The sequence below is a fragment of the Lynx canadensis genome, chromosome D4, assembly GCF_007474595.2.
Source record: "Lynx canadensis isolate LIC74 chromosome D4, mLynCan4.pri.v2, whole genome shotgun sequence".
Lineage (NCBI taxonomy): Eukaryota > Metazoa > Chordata > Mammalia > Carnivora > Felidae > Lynx > Lynx canadensis.
The window spans coordinates 55,185,806-55,203,562 of NC_044315.2; the positions used below are offsets into that span (position 1 = coordinate 55,185,806).

At 47.9% G+C, this 17,757-nt stretch overlaps 1 protein-coding gene and 1 pseudogene across 4 annotated transcripts in view; both read right to left on the minus strand.

Annotated features, from left to right (window-relative positions):
• Nucleotides 1–821: 821 nt before the first annotated feature.
• LOC115499452 lies at nucleotides 822–1,695 on the minus strand (annotated as a pseudogene).
• Nucleotides 1,696–2,320: 625 nt separating this feature from the next.
• Nucleotides 2,321–17,757, minus strand: part of B4GALT1 (beta-1,4-galactosyltransferase 1) — a 63,315-nt gene continuing 47,878 nt past the window's right edge. Inside the window, exons 4-8 of one of the 4 annotated variants that reach the window (XR_003964166.1) lie at nucleotides 15,591–15,713; nucleotides 13,436–13,540; nucleotides 12,708–13,193; nucleotides 4,943–5,025; nucleotides 2,321–4,299 (exon numbers count right to left, since the gene is read on the minus strand). Coding sequence is in view for 3 of the 4 variants with exons in the window: in XM_030293357.1 (XP_030149217.1) it covers nucleotides 13,061–13,193; nucleotides 13,436–13,540; nucleotides 15,591–15,713 (361 nt within the window). In the remaining variant the exon portion in view is untranslated. Of the gene's footprint in view, nucleotides 4,300–4,942; nucleotides 5,026–10,234; nucleotides 13,194–13,435; nucleotides 13,541–15,590; nucleotides 15,714–15,963; nucleotides 16,046–17,757 lie in introns of those variants that run through there. The other 3 variants (XM_030293357.1, XM_030293358.1, XM_036064334.1) reach the window with 3 other exon arrangements.

A 17,757-nucleotide genomic window follows, 5' to 3' on the forward strand; every position in this document is an offset into this window, starting at 1 on the left:
CATCACTTTAATAGATGCTAAAAAAAATTAATAAGGGGCACCTGGGTGGCTCAGTTGGTTAGGTGACCGACCTCGGCTCAGGTCATGATCTCACAGTTTGTGAGTTTGAGCCCCACGTCAGGCTCTGTGCTGACAGCTCAGAACCTGGAGCCTGCTTCAGATTCTGTGTCTCCCCCTCTCTCTGTCCCCTCCCCTGCTCACACTCTGTGCCAATGATAAATAAACGTTAAAAGAAATTAAAAAAAAAAAACTTAATGAAATTCAACATCAATTCATAATTAGGGGAAATAACCTCTTAGCAAAAAAGGGACAGAGGGAATTTTCTTAATATGGTAACAAATAGCTACATAAAACTACATCAAATATCATTTTTTTTAAAGTAAGTTCTATGCCCAGCATGGGACTTAAACTCACAACCCTGAGATCAAGAGTCATATGCTCTACAGACTGAGCCAGTCAGGCGTCCCCAGCAAATATCATTCTCAATGGTGAATTAGTAAAGGTTTTCCTTTACATATCTGGATTTAGAACAATCAAAACATAAAGCAAATATAAGGGGGAAAACCCTACCTCTACTACTTCTACTCAACATTGTAATGGAGGCAAGAGATAAAAGCTATAAGGATTGGAAAGGAAGACACCTCATTTGCAGATGATAAGAAAGTGTACTTAGAAAATCCAAAAGAATGTAGAAAAATTATTAGAATTAATTAACAAGATTACACAATACAGGGTCAATACACAAAAATCTATTGCATTTCCATATACCAGCAACAACAGAAAAATAAATTTTAAAAGGCTATTATTTATAACAGTATAAATATATCAAATAGCTAGGAAAAAATAATAATGTGTAAAGACCTCTAAATATAGATTTAAAAAGACATAAGCCAAAAGAGGATTACATTGTGTTTATAGATTGGAGGCTCAATGTTTTATTTAATCTTTTTTTTATGGTGAAAAAATTAATATTTAGATTTAGCCAGCTGGACTCAGTTTAGATGATCGCAATTTTGTTGGCAACATCCAAAGCATCATAGTCAGGAGCCAGTCAAACATATTTGCCTTCTTCTCTCCATCGGGCCTCATCAGAGTGTTGACCTTGGCCATGTCAATGTCATAGAGCTTCTTCACAGCCTCTTTGATCTGGTGCTTGCTGGCCTTGATATTCACAATGACACAAGTGTGTTGTTGCCTTCTATTTTCTTTACGGGTGACTCCATAGTCAGGGGGAACTTGATGATGGCATAGTGGTCAAGTTTGTTTCTCCTGGGGGCCCTCTTTTGAGGATATTTGGGCTGCCTTCAGAGACACAGTGCCTTGGGCAGTCGGAATATAGGTGATGTGTGGATCTTTTTTTGTGACTGTGGATACCTTTCAGCTCTGCTTTCTTGGCCTTCAAGTCCTTTTCTTTGGCTTGGCTTTGGGAGGGGCCGGGGCTTCCTTCTTTGCCTTTGGCGCCATCTTTGTGAAAGGGGAAGGCTCAGTGTTTTAAAGGTATCAAGTCTCCTTATAGTGATCCATAGACTTAACATAATTTCAATCAGAACCTCAGTAAGTGGGGTGATGGTGGTGGTGATTTTTGGTGGAACTTGACAAGCTGATTATAAGATTTATATGGAGGGGACCTGGATGGCTCAGTCAGTCAAAAGCCCGACTTTTGGTTTCAGCTCAGGTCATGATTTCACGGTTTGTGAGTTCAAGCCCCACAGAGCCTGCTTGGGATTCTCTCTCTCTCTCTCTCTCTCTCTCTCTCTCTCCCCCTCTCTCTCTCTCTCTGCCCCTCCCTCCACTCGTGCTGTCTCTGTCTCTCTCAAAATAAATAAACTTTAAAAATTTATAAAATTCATATGGAAATGCAACAGCCAAGAATAGCCAAGACACTCATGAAGAAAGGGAATAAAAGTAATTGAAAGGTATACTAAGACCATATGGTTTGCCACAGGATAGATTAATAGAGCAACACACCAGAATAGAGTCCAGAAATAGACCCTCACAGGTCAGGACATCTGCTTCATGACAAAGGTGGCACTGCAGAGCAGTGGGGGAAGGACAAATGGTGCTGGGATTATGGGATATCTGTATGGGGAAAAAAGCAATTTACCCAGTGGCCTACAATGGCTATGTGGTGAAGTCAGGTCTTTTTTTCTTTTCCTTAAGTTTGTTTGTTTGTTTGTTTGTTTAAATAATCTCTACACCCAACATGGGGCTCAAACTCATGACCCTGAGACCAAGAGTTGCATGCTCTTCCAACTGTGCCAGCCAGGCATCCTGAGGTCAGGTCTTTGAACCCAAATATATCTGGCTTTAATGTAAGTCCATATCCTTTAAATTCTGCCAGTGGCCCAGTCACCTCCCAAAGCTGTCATGAGCCAACAGGACCAGAAGTTATGGGAGGGCTTTGTGAACTGGGGAGTGCTATGAGCACCTGTGGGAGAGGCTATATCCACTGAGATGATGACTGCCTTCCAGGTAAGTAGAGTGGCCTTGTCCCATAAGCCCTAAAGCCCCCTAAAGAGCTGGGTCTCTCTTCTCTCCTGTAAATTGCAGCTAGACTCCACGTCCCCTTTAGAAGAGTGGCCCTCTGGCGCGCTACCAGCAGGGGAACCTGAGCGGGAGGCTGACATCTCCGCACGAAGTCTCAGGGCTGGAGCTCTCCTTGGGCACAGTGAGAGGCTGAGGCTCTAATGTTCCCTTGGGGTCTTTCTCCAGCAGTGTTGGGGAGAAAACAGGAGGTAGGCCACCGGAGACCCTTGGGACAAGTTTGTGTCTCACTTTGTGAGCTGAACTTTGTGTTTTTGCAGCTTCAGTCCAGGTGGTGAGGCAGACCGAAGAAGGAAGAGCAACAGGGCTTTCCAGGAAGGCTTGCAGCAAAGGCCTAGTTCCCTCTGGACTGCGATCTATGCCCCCGGGAATGCCTCAGGACTGCCGGAAGCTGTCTTTCCTTCCACCCTCCCCCTCCCTGGTTTCCTGGATGGACAAGGGGGGCTTTGTTTCTGGCCTTCAGTACTGTGTTAAGCCCCACAGCAGCAACCTCAAATGGGCAGAAGGAGCGGGGGCAATAAAACCCCCTGGAGAGTTTTCCTAGAACCATGGCTGGCAGCCTTAAAGGGCCCTCACGGCCTCCACACCGTTTCTGGCCTTGGTCACCCATCAAGTCAATACGGGCCTGCTAGTCCAGGGCTTCATTAGGTCCCTCGACTGCCTGCCTCGGCCCAAAGCAAAGCACCCCCCAGCAATGTCCTCACTTAAGAGTTGGTGGTGGGCCAGGGAAAGGCTTGGCAGGCCTTGTTTCCCATGAAGAAAGGCCTTGGAACAGTCTACTAGAGGGTGTGGGCAGTGAACCTGCAAGATCCAGCAGGCCCAAGACGGTGAGAGAGTGCCCACAGGCCCTGGACAACAGCAGGGCCAAGCTCATCCGCCAAGCCCACCAGTCACCAAGCCCAGGGTCAGTGAGAGACAAGAGTTGAGCCCCAGCACATGAGTCCAAGACAGAGCATCCAGCTGACAGGCAGAGCCCAGGCTGGCCTCTGGGCTTCAGTGCCTGACAAAACAGTCATGGTGGACAGTCATCTGTCCTCACCAGCAGGTCTTTTTCCCTTATCACAGTTTCACTGTGGCTAGGTCAGCTTCTATCCAGAGCAAATCCCACGAAACATGAAGCACTGAGGGCTGGTGTCTGATAGAGTTAGACCCCAAGACCCGCTTTTTAACACTTTTGGTTCAGCCTGTCTAAAAATCATGAGTCATCAGACCAAAACACGGCCCTGGCTTCATTTAGGAAAGCGCCACTGGCTAAGAACGTCCGGGAGGATTGGGAATGGTGTGGCAGCTCCCCTCCTTTGGGGAGAGCGTGGATAGGAAGGGAGGATAGGTGCCAAGAAGGAAAAAGGAGGGCTGAGCAGAAGCCCGGGCCTCTCTCTCCACTCTCCACCGCCGTTGGTCTCCGCAGCCTTTGGAAGATACTGTGGTGATCCCTCCTGGACACTGGGTGTTGGCCCAGGGCAGGGACAGGTACTGAGCAGTGGGATGAAAGAGCTGTACAGTCTGGGAACCAGGTTGTCACTTCCCAGAGTGATGCTTCCAGAGGCAGAAAGCAGCCCCACTTCTTCAGAGCCATGCGGCTCCTCAGCCCTTAGGGGTCTCCCTTCTTCCTTCCTTGTACCCCATGACCCGGGCCTCGTGCATCCTCGTGGGTGCGTTAACCACCCCATGTGTCTCCCAGACTGCGGCTGCACTACTGTCCCTGGTCCAGGAGCTGCTGTCATGCAGTACACCAGACTCCCAAGTCCTCTAAAACTAAGGGGGAAAACAAAACAAAATGAAAACACACAAAATAAAAACCATGCTCTTGGGTCCAGTGCTCAACCTACACTGCACCTGCCTTGGCAAAATGCTGCTGATGCCAGGCTCCAAGTAAGGGCCACATCTTCCCGCTGGGGTGGGGCACCGCTCAGCCTGCTGCTTCCCGTTCCCACCTGTACTGCAGAGAGAGCGTTGCTGAGTCTGGATGAGTGGCTGCATTCATGGTTCAATGGCCAGAGTCCTGGACTGGGGACTCAGGAGATGTGGGTCACACACTAACTCTGTGTGACCTTGTACAAGTCACATGACCTCCCTGAGCCTCAGTTTCCCACCATGGGGATTACTGAATGAGCATGACAGAGCAGGTGGGAAAGCACGAGGTGCGCCGATAAGGGCCCACATGCAGCAGTTCACCACGTCTATCTGCAGCCCCCACACTTCCTCCCTCACTGCCTTTGGTGAGGTTGCAAAACTACAGAGTTGGGATCTTGCAGCTGGCCTGTCTCCTATGCTGCTGTTATCAGAGAAGCCAAAATCACTTACAGAGCAACAGGACACTTTCACACAAAGGGAGCACTTTGAAGTCCCCGCCAAAAGCCCAAGTCCCTGGCTAGATAACCTCCCGTAGCTCACTCACCCAAGGTGCGGAGAGCTCCGCCTGGCAGAGCCCCGTGGAGCCGAGCAGGGTGGTGCAGGGCTGGGCACACAATTCCTGGCACCCTACCAGATAAAGATTCAAAGTTAGAGCCGTACCATGGCCTGGTATCCCCCCTCCTCTGGCACATGCCCCCCAGGCAGGGAGTTGTCCAGTACTCACATCTGGACCGGACGTGAGTCTACAATAGCTCCATGCCCAAACCTGTGTCAAAATCCAGATGTCAGGGCCTCCCTCAGCAGCAGAGCTCCTGGATTCTGGGGCCAAAGATCCATGGGCATTGGGGGTCTTCCTCACTTCCTCCTAGGCTCACACTCTTCACAGGGTCCTGATCAGGGGCCTCGGGCCCATCTTGCTCTTTAGGAGCCAGGGCACAGTGCCCCCTCCCATTCTTCTGTCCTTTGACATTTTTATTATCCAAATATAACAGGCGTGAATGTTCAATTGTACACAGGAAAGAGTGGCAACAAATGTCCTAACTTGATTTTTCTAAATCTGAGAGACTAGCTAGAGGCTCATCAGCCCAAGTTGAGCTCCTGTCCAGCCTCCATTGAGCATCCCCACAGTATGCCACATCCTACCACATTGGGAACTGGGCACAGGCCTGCACCACTCCCCTGTAGGGGGAGTCCCCATCTTCCTTCCAAGTCTGGGCACTTGCAGGGAATGCAACCCCCCAGGGGACAATCCTGCTCATTCTTTCAATGGGGCCAGCACAGCGCTGTTAATAGCCCTCAGGCAACCCCTGAAACACTAAAGATGGTTACTCCTGAGGGGCCTAGCTGTACAGTCTGTGCAGAAAAGGGAAGATCATCTCCTCATTTTATTGCTCATGCATCTGCCCCCACAAACAATTATAGAGTAATTTCTGCACTAAATTATTCATACATTTCCCTGCCATGTATGGAAAAACCATTCGGTAGTTTCCTTTTTTTCTTATACCTCTTCCCAATCGATAAATATAGATCTACTTCATCATTCTCAATGGTCACACTGTACTTAATTGCTGGGATGCACTTCATTTATTTAGCACAGTCCCCATTGATGGTGGCTTCTAAGTGTTCAGTATTACAAGCAGTGGCAGGGTACACACTCGCATCTCAGTGCATGGCTTTGCTTTCTTCGGATAAACTCCTAGAAGCTGAATTGCAAGGTCAAGGGGTAGGTCCACTTTTAAGATTTACTTGTCTACAGTCCACTCCCAGAAAGGATGTACAATGCAGTAGCATGGGGATGGAGGTTTCCCCACCCTCACCAACACCAAGTCTAGGACCATCTCTCCCAAGTGTCCCTCCCTCCTGCCCTTCAGAACTCACTTGTGGTCTCCCTCCTGGCACTTAGGGGCCTTCCCCTTCATCTAGACAGAATTTATCTAGGTGACTATGTTATCCCCAGGTGTAATCTGGCCCCAGCTTGTCATTTCTTCTTTTAAAAAGCCTCCAGCTTGACCCCTAGTTTCTGCCAACAGTAAATGGGAATCAAGGGGGCACTCTGGAGTAAGCGCCTCCTTGTCCCCCGGTCATGATAACCTGCCTGAGTCCAGGCTTCCCCTTCTTCCCCCAACCCCCCCTGGCAGCTTTGCATCTAGTTTCTTTAGGGAAGGATATTAGTCTTGGGCAAAGGTAGCAACTGTAAAGCCGGTTATCTGGGGCAGAGCACCAAGCTGGATTCAGCAACCAAGCTGAGTGCCCACGATTAGCAGATTCTCAGGTGGCACTCCCCACATGGCCAGCCCTTCTCACACGCGAAATCTCCAGGTGGGTGCTGGACCCCACACCACCATCCTCAGCCACCTCCAGAGCAAGATGAGGTCAAGTTTGGCCACAGGGAGCTGCCTCCTTTTTTAAAAACTGTGGTAAAGTATGCCGTCTTGGTCTTTTCAGGCTGCTGTAACAAAAATAGCATAGACTGGAGGGCTTATCAACAACAGAAATTCATTTCTCACAGTCCTGGAGGCTGGGAAGTCTAAAATTAAGGTGCTGGCAGATTTGATGTCTGGTGAGGGGCTGCTTCCTGGTTCACAGACTGCGCCTTCTTGCTCTAACCTCATGTAGCAGAAGGGATGAGGGAGCTCTCCAGGTCTCATTTACAAGGGCACTAATCCCATGCACGTGGGCTCTGTCTTCATGAGCTAACCACCTCCCAAAGGCCTCAGCTCCAAATACCATCATACTGGGAATAAAGTTTCAACGTGAATTGGGGGGGTGGGGGGCACACTCTATAGCATATATATATATATATATATAACATGGAGTTTATCATTTTAACCACTTTTAAGTACACAGTTCTGTGGCATTTAGTACATTCCTATTGTGAAACTATCGCCACCATCCATCTCCAGAACTTCATTTTCTACAACTACAACTCAGTACTCATTGAACCCTAACTTCCATTCTTCCCTCTACTCACTCTCCCCTACAGCCCCTGGCAACCATCACTCAACTTTCTGTCTCTATGAATTTGACTACTTAGGTACCTCACATAGTGGAATCACGTAATATCTGTCCCTTTGTAACTGGTTTATTTCACTTAGCATAATGTCTTCAAGGTTCATCTATGCCGTAGTATTTGTCAGAACTTCCTTTCTTTTTAAGGCTGAATGCTATTCCATTGTATGTACACACCACATTTTGTTTATCCATTCATCCCTTGATAGACACTTGGGTCATCTCCACCTTTTGACTATTGTGAATAAGTCTGCTGTGAACATGCGTGTACAAGTATCTATTCAAGTCCTTGCTTTCATTTCTTTTGGGTATATATCCTGAAGTAGCAATTACTGGATCATATGGCAATTCTATGTTTAATTTTTTGAGGAATCACCATGAGATATTCCATAGGTGCTATGCCATATTATATTCCCACCAGCAGTGCACAGGCGTTGGAATTTTTCCACATGCTCAGCAATGCTAATTTTGGTTTTTTGATAACAGCCATCCTAATGGGTATAAAGTGGTATCTCAGTGTGGGTGATTTGCACAGGGCAGGCAGGGCCGATCCTGCTATTTTTATAAATGAAGACTCAGAGATAAAGTGACTTCCTTCAAGGTGATAAGAAGGGTTAACCTCAGGGACAAAAGGAAACCCAAATCAAGGCACTTCCTACTGGGAGAAGGGCAGAACTATGGGGAAACCAGAGGTGGAGTCTGAGAGCAAGTCCTAAAACAGAAGAGCAAACCAAGGGCTCAGAGACGGAAGTCCACTTGCCCAGAGTTACACAGTGAATGGGAAGGCAGAAAGAGCCAGAAGTAATGATCACTGTTTACATGGCTTTTTCCTGGCCATCTTCCCAAGCCCCCTGCCTGGTGAGCTGGCACACATCTTGCTCAAAGGCAGACGTCCTTGTGGTGCCATGTCCCTGTGGTTTCTGGCCTACTGACCCTGTAACTACCCATAACAACCATGTCCCAAAGGTTTCTCTGCCTCACAGCCCGGGTACAGGTCCCTGAGCCCAGATGAAGGCAATAGCCACATTCCCTGCCCGGGGACTCTGCCAGAGAAGGAAATGAGGCTTGTCTGGCATGACTGGCTCAGCCAGACAAACCTCATTTCCTTTCTGACAGGGTAAATAAGTTCCAGTTCTAAGAAATCGGCCCCTAGGAATGTGCAAACTCTCACCTCCTGGAATAAACAAGAGGAGGGGAGACTGGAAGTGTGGTGAAGACTTGGTAACACTTAGAACTTGGGCATCTTCTCATTTCCTTGACCTCTCCCTACACACAGCTTCCCTCTGGTCACCAGCAGCAGATACTCCTACTTTCGGGAGGTTCCACTCGCATACCTCCACAAGGACCCAGTGACCTGGGCATCATCGCCCTGCCTCCAAAAGTTATTTGTAAGTCAGTGATTTGGCATCCAGGTCACAGTCTCCCATGGAAGAAAGGTACTGTGTAGGGGGGCCTGGTGCCCACCCAGTCCACACTGCATGACTCCTGAGCTCTGCCTGGCTCAGACTTGGTCTGGGTCCATGTGGAGTGGGAGATGAGACAGAGCACATCTCAAGGAAATGGCCAACCCCCAGGAGCCTGTCTGTGGCCCCCTTCCTCCTGCCATCATCCCTTCCTGGCCCCCTCAGAGCCCACCATGGAGGTTCAAGCCCCCTTCCTTCCCAGTGCTGCCATTCCAAACACCTTTACTCAGGTGAGGCAGGCAAGGGGAGGGAAAACACCACCGGTGAGGTCCTGGGTGCCTCCAGATTTGGAGTGGTCACATCACAGCACTAGGAAGAAGCAACAGTAGGATTTGAACCCAGGCACTCTGGTCTCTCATAGGCACATGTCAGGTATGTTATGCATGTTAGTTTGTACGTATTTGTGCGGATATGTGCATCTTTGGGGACAGAAGGTGCTCCACTTCACCCAGACCTTACAGCTTGCAAAGGCAGCACTTTGTTGAAAGGATCAGAGTCTCCTGTTCAAAGGTCAGATCTGAGCCCAAGGCCACCTCTGTTCAGGTCTGAGGCCCCCAGGGGTCCTTTCAGCAGTCACAAGGATGGGTGGGGATAGCCAGATAGCATTGGGGGGCTATACAGTGCTGCCCTTACTGCTCCTGTTTCCCAATTGGTCCCACGTTCACAGCTCCACCAACCTGGACAGCAAGGGTGCCCTCTCCTTCATACCGGTCTCCTCTGACACATTTCTTCCAGATGCCAAGTCAATCCAACCAGCACCTTAATACGTTGCTGGTACCTGATCCTGGGGGTGATGAGAAGGAGAAGGCACACAGGGTACTTACTGTCTCAAGTCCTTGAGTCACAACTAAGACCCTGTAGAACATCTGTTTAAATGTCCTGGGACTGAAAAGAAATCTTACTTCGTATGGTACCATTTAAGTTACTCTGCGAACACCTGTGTAAATGGCTCTGCGAAGGATCTCGGAACTCTCATGGTGACTGCTGAATACAGCAGAATGTGGCCAGAGAACTGCTAGTGGAAATTCTATTTTGAAGTGGTACTAACTACTATGTAGTAAGCACCTGTGAGGTACCAGTCATTATTTTAGACCCATCATCTCTTTTAAGCCTCAGAAAGTCTAGGTGCTATTATTTCCATTTTCAGGTAAGAAAATGAGGCTCAGACTGGGAAATGGCTGATTCCAGTGAGGTGTGTGGAACATAGTCAGGTGAGGGACCACCGCCACACCCAGCCATGACCTGCCCCCTTGTGGCAGACCTCTGCTCTCCTCTGATCCTCCCAGCAGGCAGTCCCAATCATTTCCCTCCGGCCCCGGAGAGCCCAAACCCCTTACTTAAATCAGAAAAGAAACCACCTGAGGTTACAAAGATAAGGTCATTTATTCACGTTATATTACTGGATTTTAAAGACAAAAATACAGTTCTGTTTTGAACACCAAGGTCAGACATTCCCCCCTCCCACTTACAATGGTAAACGCATACATTTGCATACATGGGAGATCGAAATACACAGCACAACAGGTCTCTGGGACAGGACAGCTGCCGTACTGGCTGAGTGGGGCACCCACGCCCAGCCCTGAGGTCAGCAGAGACCCTGCCCAGACTGAGAGCCAGCACCAGCATTTCTTCTACCCTCTCGTGCCACCTCTGCCTTCTAATCTTTCCCAAAGGCCACTTCACGGGGTCACCAGCATCGGGATGGACAGAAACAGAGAAAGACACAGCACATAACAACTTCATGGTGACACCTTCCAGGTGAAGGAAATACTCCCTGAACCCTCAGCCCTAACCTCCTCAGGGAGGAAAGAGGACCCACAGCATCTTATAAACCAGGCAAGCATCCGGGCCTAACCTTGGGCCCAAGTGGGCCCCATGAAAGCACCAGAAGGTCAGCAAGTGGGGAACAGGTGAAGCAGAAGCTCCCTTGGTTCTGAGAACGAACCACACACTTGACTATTCCAGTGGAACATGAAGGAAAGTGTAACAGGAAAACAGGAGGAAAAAAAAAAGTCAGAATTTTTTTGTAAGAGTAAAGTATATAATAAAGAAGTTACCACTCAGGATATTTGTCTCCCTTCTTTTAAGGCACTTTGGAAAAGCTAGGATCTGGGGACAGAAGGAGAGGAGAGGTCTTCATTCTTTTATTTCCCAAAACTCCCTCTCAGGGCGGTCATTCCTGGTTCCACTGACACCCCTGTCAAGGAACTGGGGACTGACCGAACGAATACTCTTCGCATAGCCCAGCTGCTTCTGCAGTGGAAAATAATTTTTAACCAATACAAAGGCTTCTGGAAAAGAACCATGGTAGCATCCAAGATGCTCAAAGCGATAAAGGCACAGGTAAGACCAGGGCTGGGCACCAGTTCAGCCTCCACACTGAGGGCTGGCTTCCAGGAGGCCAGTGGTGGGGCTCTGGGCTGCCACCAGCTAAAGGGTCAACCCTGGGATTAGATAGCTGACTCTTTTTGCCCTTAGCTCAGGCTGGACCTGACAAGGGCAGCCAGTGGTAGCAACTGCCTTGTGCATCCCACCCCAGGCAGTCCTCGCTCTCCCCCAGGAGAGGTGGGTCTGGGGAATACACCCCTGTGGATCAGCCTCCCTGGAGTGCGAGCACCTGCTAAAAACCTGAAGGGGACTGGGAGGCTTTAGGCACCAGAGTGGTTGTGAGGGAGTGTGGGAGGGTTCAGCTGAACTTTCTAGATCTCTAATTAAAAGGCACATTCATGCTGGAGAATGAATAGTCTGTTTGACCCTGAGTGCCACAGGCAAGTTTTAGGGAACAGGCAAGAGGCAAAGGAACAAAAAGGGAGAGGAAGGAAGGAGAAAGGAGACAGAAAGGAGAAAGGAGAAGGGGGGAGGAAGGAGAATGGGTCCAGCAAGGTAGGCCAGGCAATGTGGCTAGCACAGTGAAGGAGGTGGCCCCTGGACTCCACAGGGGCCAGAGCAGTGATTTCCTCCCCCTCCCCAGACTAAGGGCCAGTAAACAACCTGATTGCTATCATTTAGAACTCCACAGCCTAGGGCCCTAAAGGGAGGTCCCAGGGTCAGTGGGAAGAGGGGTGGAGGAGGTTCCCTCCCACCTGGGGAGGGTAGGGAGGTGGGGAGCTCTGCCTGGCAGACCTAGGCTTTTGCCTCCCCCAGAGGTCTAGCAGGATAACTCTGACCAGGGAGGTCTTGCCCTCAAAGGGCCCAAAAGTGATTTTGCTCTTTACAAAACCTGACCTGCCGGCCAAATCGGGCCACTACAGCATATGCTATTTTTCCCACTAAAAAATGCTCAATCCCCTCCCTACGTTTAAAACACCACAATAAAAATACATAGGAAATTCAAGTTTATATAGCATGCTCAGAAAAATAAATTGTCATGATTTAACACTAAACAGCTATGCAAATCTGGGTCAACACAAAATCAAGCTAGATCATAATAAAACCCGATTTGTTCTTTCTTTAAAATACTACAAACTGCTTTTTTTTTAAAAAAAAAGTCTTTACATTCAGAAATCAGACAATCTGGAGAAAGGCCACTGAATTTGAGGACACTCAAGGCTTTTGCTCTGATGGCTAACGTTGCCTTGGAATTCACACGTTAGCAGGGCAAAAGGTCGAAGGCTCAAGTTTTAAAATTCTTTTGCTAAGAAAAGACATACGCACACAAGTGATTGTGGTAGCTGCATACTGCTAAAAGGTGGGGGAGGAGTAAAATGAGAAAGGTCGAGATTGTGTTTTTCTGTTAGAATATGCAAACAAAAAACATCACACCAATCCGATTTCAGCAGCACTCTCCGATTTTTCATGAAGTAATAAGAATACCACAATTTAAAGCGAAATTCTTACCTATTTCACAACAGATTAGGAGTTTATCACTGGAAATGAGTCCCACAGTCACCAAATTTGGGGCTGTGTACTGATTCTTTGGGGTGACACTGTGAACATGCCGAGATTCCCCCAAAGGCTGATAGTTTCTACATTTACAAACACCTCGTAGAGCTAAGAAGTCACATGCCGAGCCAAGTTGGGGGCAAAATATCCCACTCGTCCTGGTCATCTGGAAAGGCATCTGAATGATGACTGGAGGGGGCCTATCACTCTGGTTGTTAAGAATGAAAGGGACCGGCCCAGCAGATTGGCAGAGACACACAGCAGAGGTCCCTGGCCATTTTCAGGTCTCTTATTAGTGTACCAAAATGCTAGCTCGGTGTCCCGATGTCCACTGTGATTTTGGTATACAACGGGTTTCTCTCTATGTCCAACACCTTGTAACTGAGTGTGTTCAAACCGTCAGAGAGCATTGTCTCCTTTGTATGTGCAATTCGGTCAAACCTACAAGAGAAAAACAGGCAAAGGGTTGGTGTCAAAACAAAAATCTTAAGAAAAAAAAAAACATGAAACATTTGTCCTTCATTGCCCCCCCACCCCCACCCCACCACCTAGTCTACTCTACCCAACTCATGGACAGATCCCTCCCTTCCCCTTGAGGCCTGGAGCCCTCACCAGAGCCTCATTCCTATAGCCTACCCCACCTGAAAGGGGAAAGAAAGAATGTAAATGAACATAGAACACACCTCTGAGGATTGGGTTCATTTTTCTTATCTCTTGAGTGGCGGATCATCCGGCACTTGCCAACCACAGCATTTGGGCGAGAAACAGACATGCCTCTAAAAACTAACCTGCAAGGAGTGAAGGGACAAGTCGTCACTGCAAAGCTGCCATAAGGCTTGGGTCCGACAGCCCCAGACTGTTGCCCCATCCGCCATCTTGTTCACTGTTCTCACTCAGCCCATACCTCAGCTCACTGTGGCATCAGTTAAAACTCACGCTAATTCCCTGTGCCCTTTGACCACTGGTTCTGTAGTTTGTGTTGGTTGGGGAGTGTTCTGTGCCAGGCACTGGGGGTGTCTACCCTCACAGAACTTACAATGTGGACTTAGAACATAGGGCCATCAGTGCCAGGATGGAGGTGAGGAGGGGAGGTGGTGGTGGGGAGCACAGAAGGAGAAGCCACTCACTCTACCTGAGCAAGACTAGGCAGAGCCAGCTATGAAGACGAATGGGTGCCCACAGAGCATTTAGGGCAGTCGGGACAGCACAGGCAAAGGCAGGGAGGCAGAGCAAACACAGGGCCCTCGGGGAACAACAGAAGCTTCTGGGGACTGGTGGAAAGAGTCTGGGGTAGAAAGTGGTCAGAAATGAGGCTGGAAAGAAGGGTGAAGGCTAAATCATGGAGGCCTTCTCAGAGCTTTTCGCATCCCATTTTTCAGATCAGTGCCAGTGTCTGAAAGGGGTAGAATATACAGTTACCCAAAGTTTTTGGCCAAAGGGAGGACTCTCTGATAAGCACTGTTAAGAATGGAGAGCAGAGAACAAGACTAGAGGCAGCCAGAACAGGGTGGAAGGTTCTGTGTAGATCTGGGGGAAAGGAATGAGGACCACAACCAAAGCCTTGACACAGCAGGAGCACAAGTTGGTTAAAAAGCAGGACTGGCTGGTCCTGGATAACTTAAAGGTTTCTGGCCTTGTCTCCCTCAGCGCCTGGCATATGGTGAGTTAGGTCCTTTATCTTTCAAGAAAGCTGCTCCCCCAGCCACCCATCCTTCTAGTCCCTCCACCCTTGGGTGTCCATTCTCAGTGCTCCCTTCCCACTAACCCTCTTAACTGCTTGCATCTGTGGTGTCACATCAGCCCCTAACACCATCCTGTGGGTCTGAGGTTTGCCCAGGTGGTGCTGTGGAAGCAAGTTTGTTTCTGTCTGGACCCCCTGTCTGGGGCTTCAGTGTCCTCCCCATCGGGCCTGTGTGACACAGTGCTCTGTCTGAAGATGCTTGATAATCAATCCGCATCCTCTAAACCTCAGGTTTTCTTCCAGGTTGATAGTAAAGACCTGGGTCTATGACAGGTTCTCACACAAAGCTAAACTTGACTGACTTAGGTGCTGCTCTGACAGACACCTTCTGTTAATTGATCAAATTAAGGTACTCCAATTCGGGAAGGAGCTAGGGTATATTCTGATATCAAGCTCAGTGACAAGCTCAGACTAGCTCCCAGAGGGAGAAGTTACTTCTTATCTGGAGATGGCAGGGTTGAAGTTTCCACTGTCAGGGAGAACTGGGCAGAATGTGGTTTCAAATGTCACTGGTGTTTTGTTTTGTTTTTTCTTTTTACCATCTGCAATGACAATGCACATGAAAAAGGAGCCCTGGGGGTGTGGATGGGGCGGACAGGGCTGGTAGAAAGTAGTGGTTGTTGGGGCTGGGTGGGTCCACAGAAGTTCATTATACTACTCAGTCCTCTTTTATGTTTGTTAAAAATATTCCAAAATAAACAAATAGCACAAAGATTTTGTAAAGGAACTTAGGATCCTGCCCAAAGAAACTTGTTTCATAATCAAACGGGACCACAATGAGATGCTGAATTTTTGCAAAGGGCATGTTTACTTCTTTAGGACAAAATGGCATGTGGGATAAATCAAAGTAAACCCAACCCTTTATTTGGTTCTCATTTTGCATGTTCCAAGGCTAATGCAAAAATCACAAAAGCTAAACTTCCTAAAGACATTTTTCAGTACCTGTAGCACCTACAGCAGGGCACATCTAAGAATTTGGGCTGAGTGGGGACTATATCCCTCCCAAGGGTCAATCCTTGCAGAATAATCAGGCACTGATTGAAAAACTGGAAGTGAAGGGAGACAGGCGAGAAAGACATCTAAGTTGGGACAATTACCTGTTAAAGATGTCATCATCTTCACCTCCCCAGCCCCAATAATTATTCGGAAATCCATTGATGGTGAGAAATTGCTGTTTACTTAGAGCAGAGACACCTCCAAAATACTGAACATAAGGTAGGCTGGGGGAAAAACACACACGCACACACACACACACACAAAGAAAACCAGTGGTTAGTAAGTTTTGACTTTCAAAATAAAGCATGCTCAAAGCACAAATAAATGCTCCTGAAGTTATTTTTATTCTCTGGAACTTATAAATTGGGGATTTATAAGGGTTTTCTTTGTTCTGTTTTTATATATCAGTAGAGAAGACACAGAAGTCAAAAAGTAGAATTTGCTCTAAGAATATTGTGTTGCTTCTATGGTTACCTGGAAAATTAGTCAATGACGAGAGAGCATAAGCGCACTTCCTGTGCCCCATTCAGGAAACTGCTTCCCATGTGTCCTGCTCCTGCATGAGAAATGCTTATCCAGGAGGTCCTGGAAACCGAGATTGTGGTAAAGCCTCCCTGTGCCCACCCTGTCATGCCCTCCCTTTCCACCCTCAGCCCATCTACCAGTCTAACTTTCATTCTTCCACAGGTATACTGGCTTGAACTCTGACCCCAACAGTCAAAATAGCGTTTCCGAAAATTTGCCAAAATAAAATTTTCTAGGAAATTTCTACCACATCCCGACTTAGCAAAATGTATAATGGTGAATCTATTTTGATACATTTTCAAGAAGTGGGGCATCAGGGCTCTCATCTTTCCACACCTTTTTGTATTTTACTATATTTTTAATGTTTATTTCTTTATTTTGAGAGAGAGTGTGTGTGCATGGGCGCTAGCATGAGCAGGGAAAACACACTGAGAGAGAGGGAGAGTTAGGATCCCAAGCAGGCTCCAGGCTGCCAGCGCTGAGCCCACAGAGCCCAACACGGGGCTGGATCTCAGGAACTGTGAGATCACAACCTGAGTCGAAACCAAGAGTCAGAAGCTTAACTGACTGAGCCACCCAGGTGCCCCTATATTTTACTATTTCAATGGTTATGAATCATGGGCTTCTGAAGGATGCAGACGGAGCACCAATGAGAAATGTTAACACTCAGATCATACCCGGAAGCCAGGCAAAGGCTTTCCTATGGATCCTTTAAAGGCTGTGGTTTTGGGATGACCTTGTATGCAGCACCAAACCACACTAGGGCTCTTACTGGAATCCAAAGAGACTAAAATCCATCACACAATTTAAGGAAAACTAACTCAGACTTGAAGGGGGAAGTCAGCCAAACCATACAGAGCATATGAAAAAAAAGCTGCAATGATTATTTTCAAATACATTCAGGACATTGGACTAGAAGTATCCATGAAGATCCAGAAGGGCCTGCTTTAATGAGTCAAAGGTTTTCTATAATTAGGTGTCATCAGTTAGGGGCCCAGTTACCCACCTTTGGACACACGTCACACAACCGTCTGCACCTGATTACAAGTGAGGGTTTGAACCAGGTGGCCAGGCCACTAAGGTTTGTCACGATCAGCATTTTTACAAAAAAAGGGACTCTTTGTGACCTCACGGGGAAGCGCATGCCGAGCTGAGGAGATTCAGTTTGCTGTCTGTGTTTTCTCTGACCAACCACCTCATCCCCCAAGCCTGACTGGTTCTGGGTAAAACAAGCACGGTGCTGTGGCAAAGAATGAGGTCCTTACCACCACGCTTCAAGGGGAGAAATTAAGAGGGGACAGGGTTTGAGCCTGTGTCTCTTAAAGAGAAGAAGGTACATAAACAGGGAAGAGGGGAGAGGGCACAGGGTGATGTTTAGAGTCAAATTCTCCTCACAGCATCCTTAGTTTCATAGCCCTCACTGCCCCCAGCAAGGGAAGACAGAAAGAAATGGGAATAAAAGGAGTCTGAAAGAAAGCATTCATATCTAAACCAAGGGACTGCTGACTGGCACAGGCCTGCCACACCACGGCGGCGCACCCAGGCCAGGGATGCCTAGCACGTGGGGTCTGCAGCACAGCTTCCTGGAGCTTCAAGCTAACGTAGAGCAAGGAGGGAAAGGTCAGTATACTCAACTAATAGGTGATTTTAAACAATTCTATGTTAATATAAACAGGGATAATTATGGAGCAAAATGCAGATTTATTTTTTTAAGATTAAAAAAAAAAAGACTACATAAGGCTA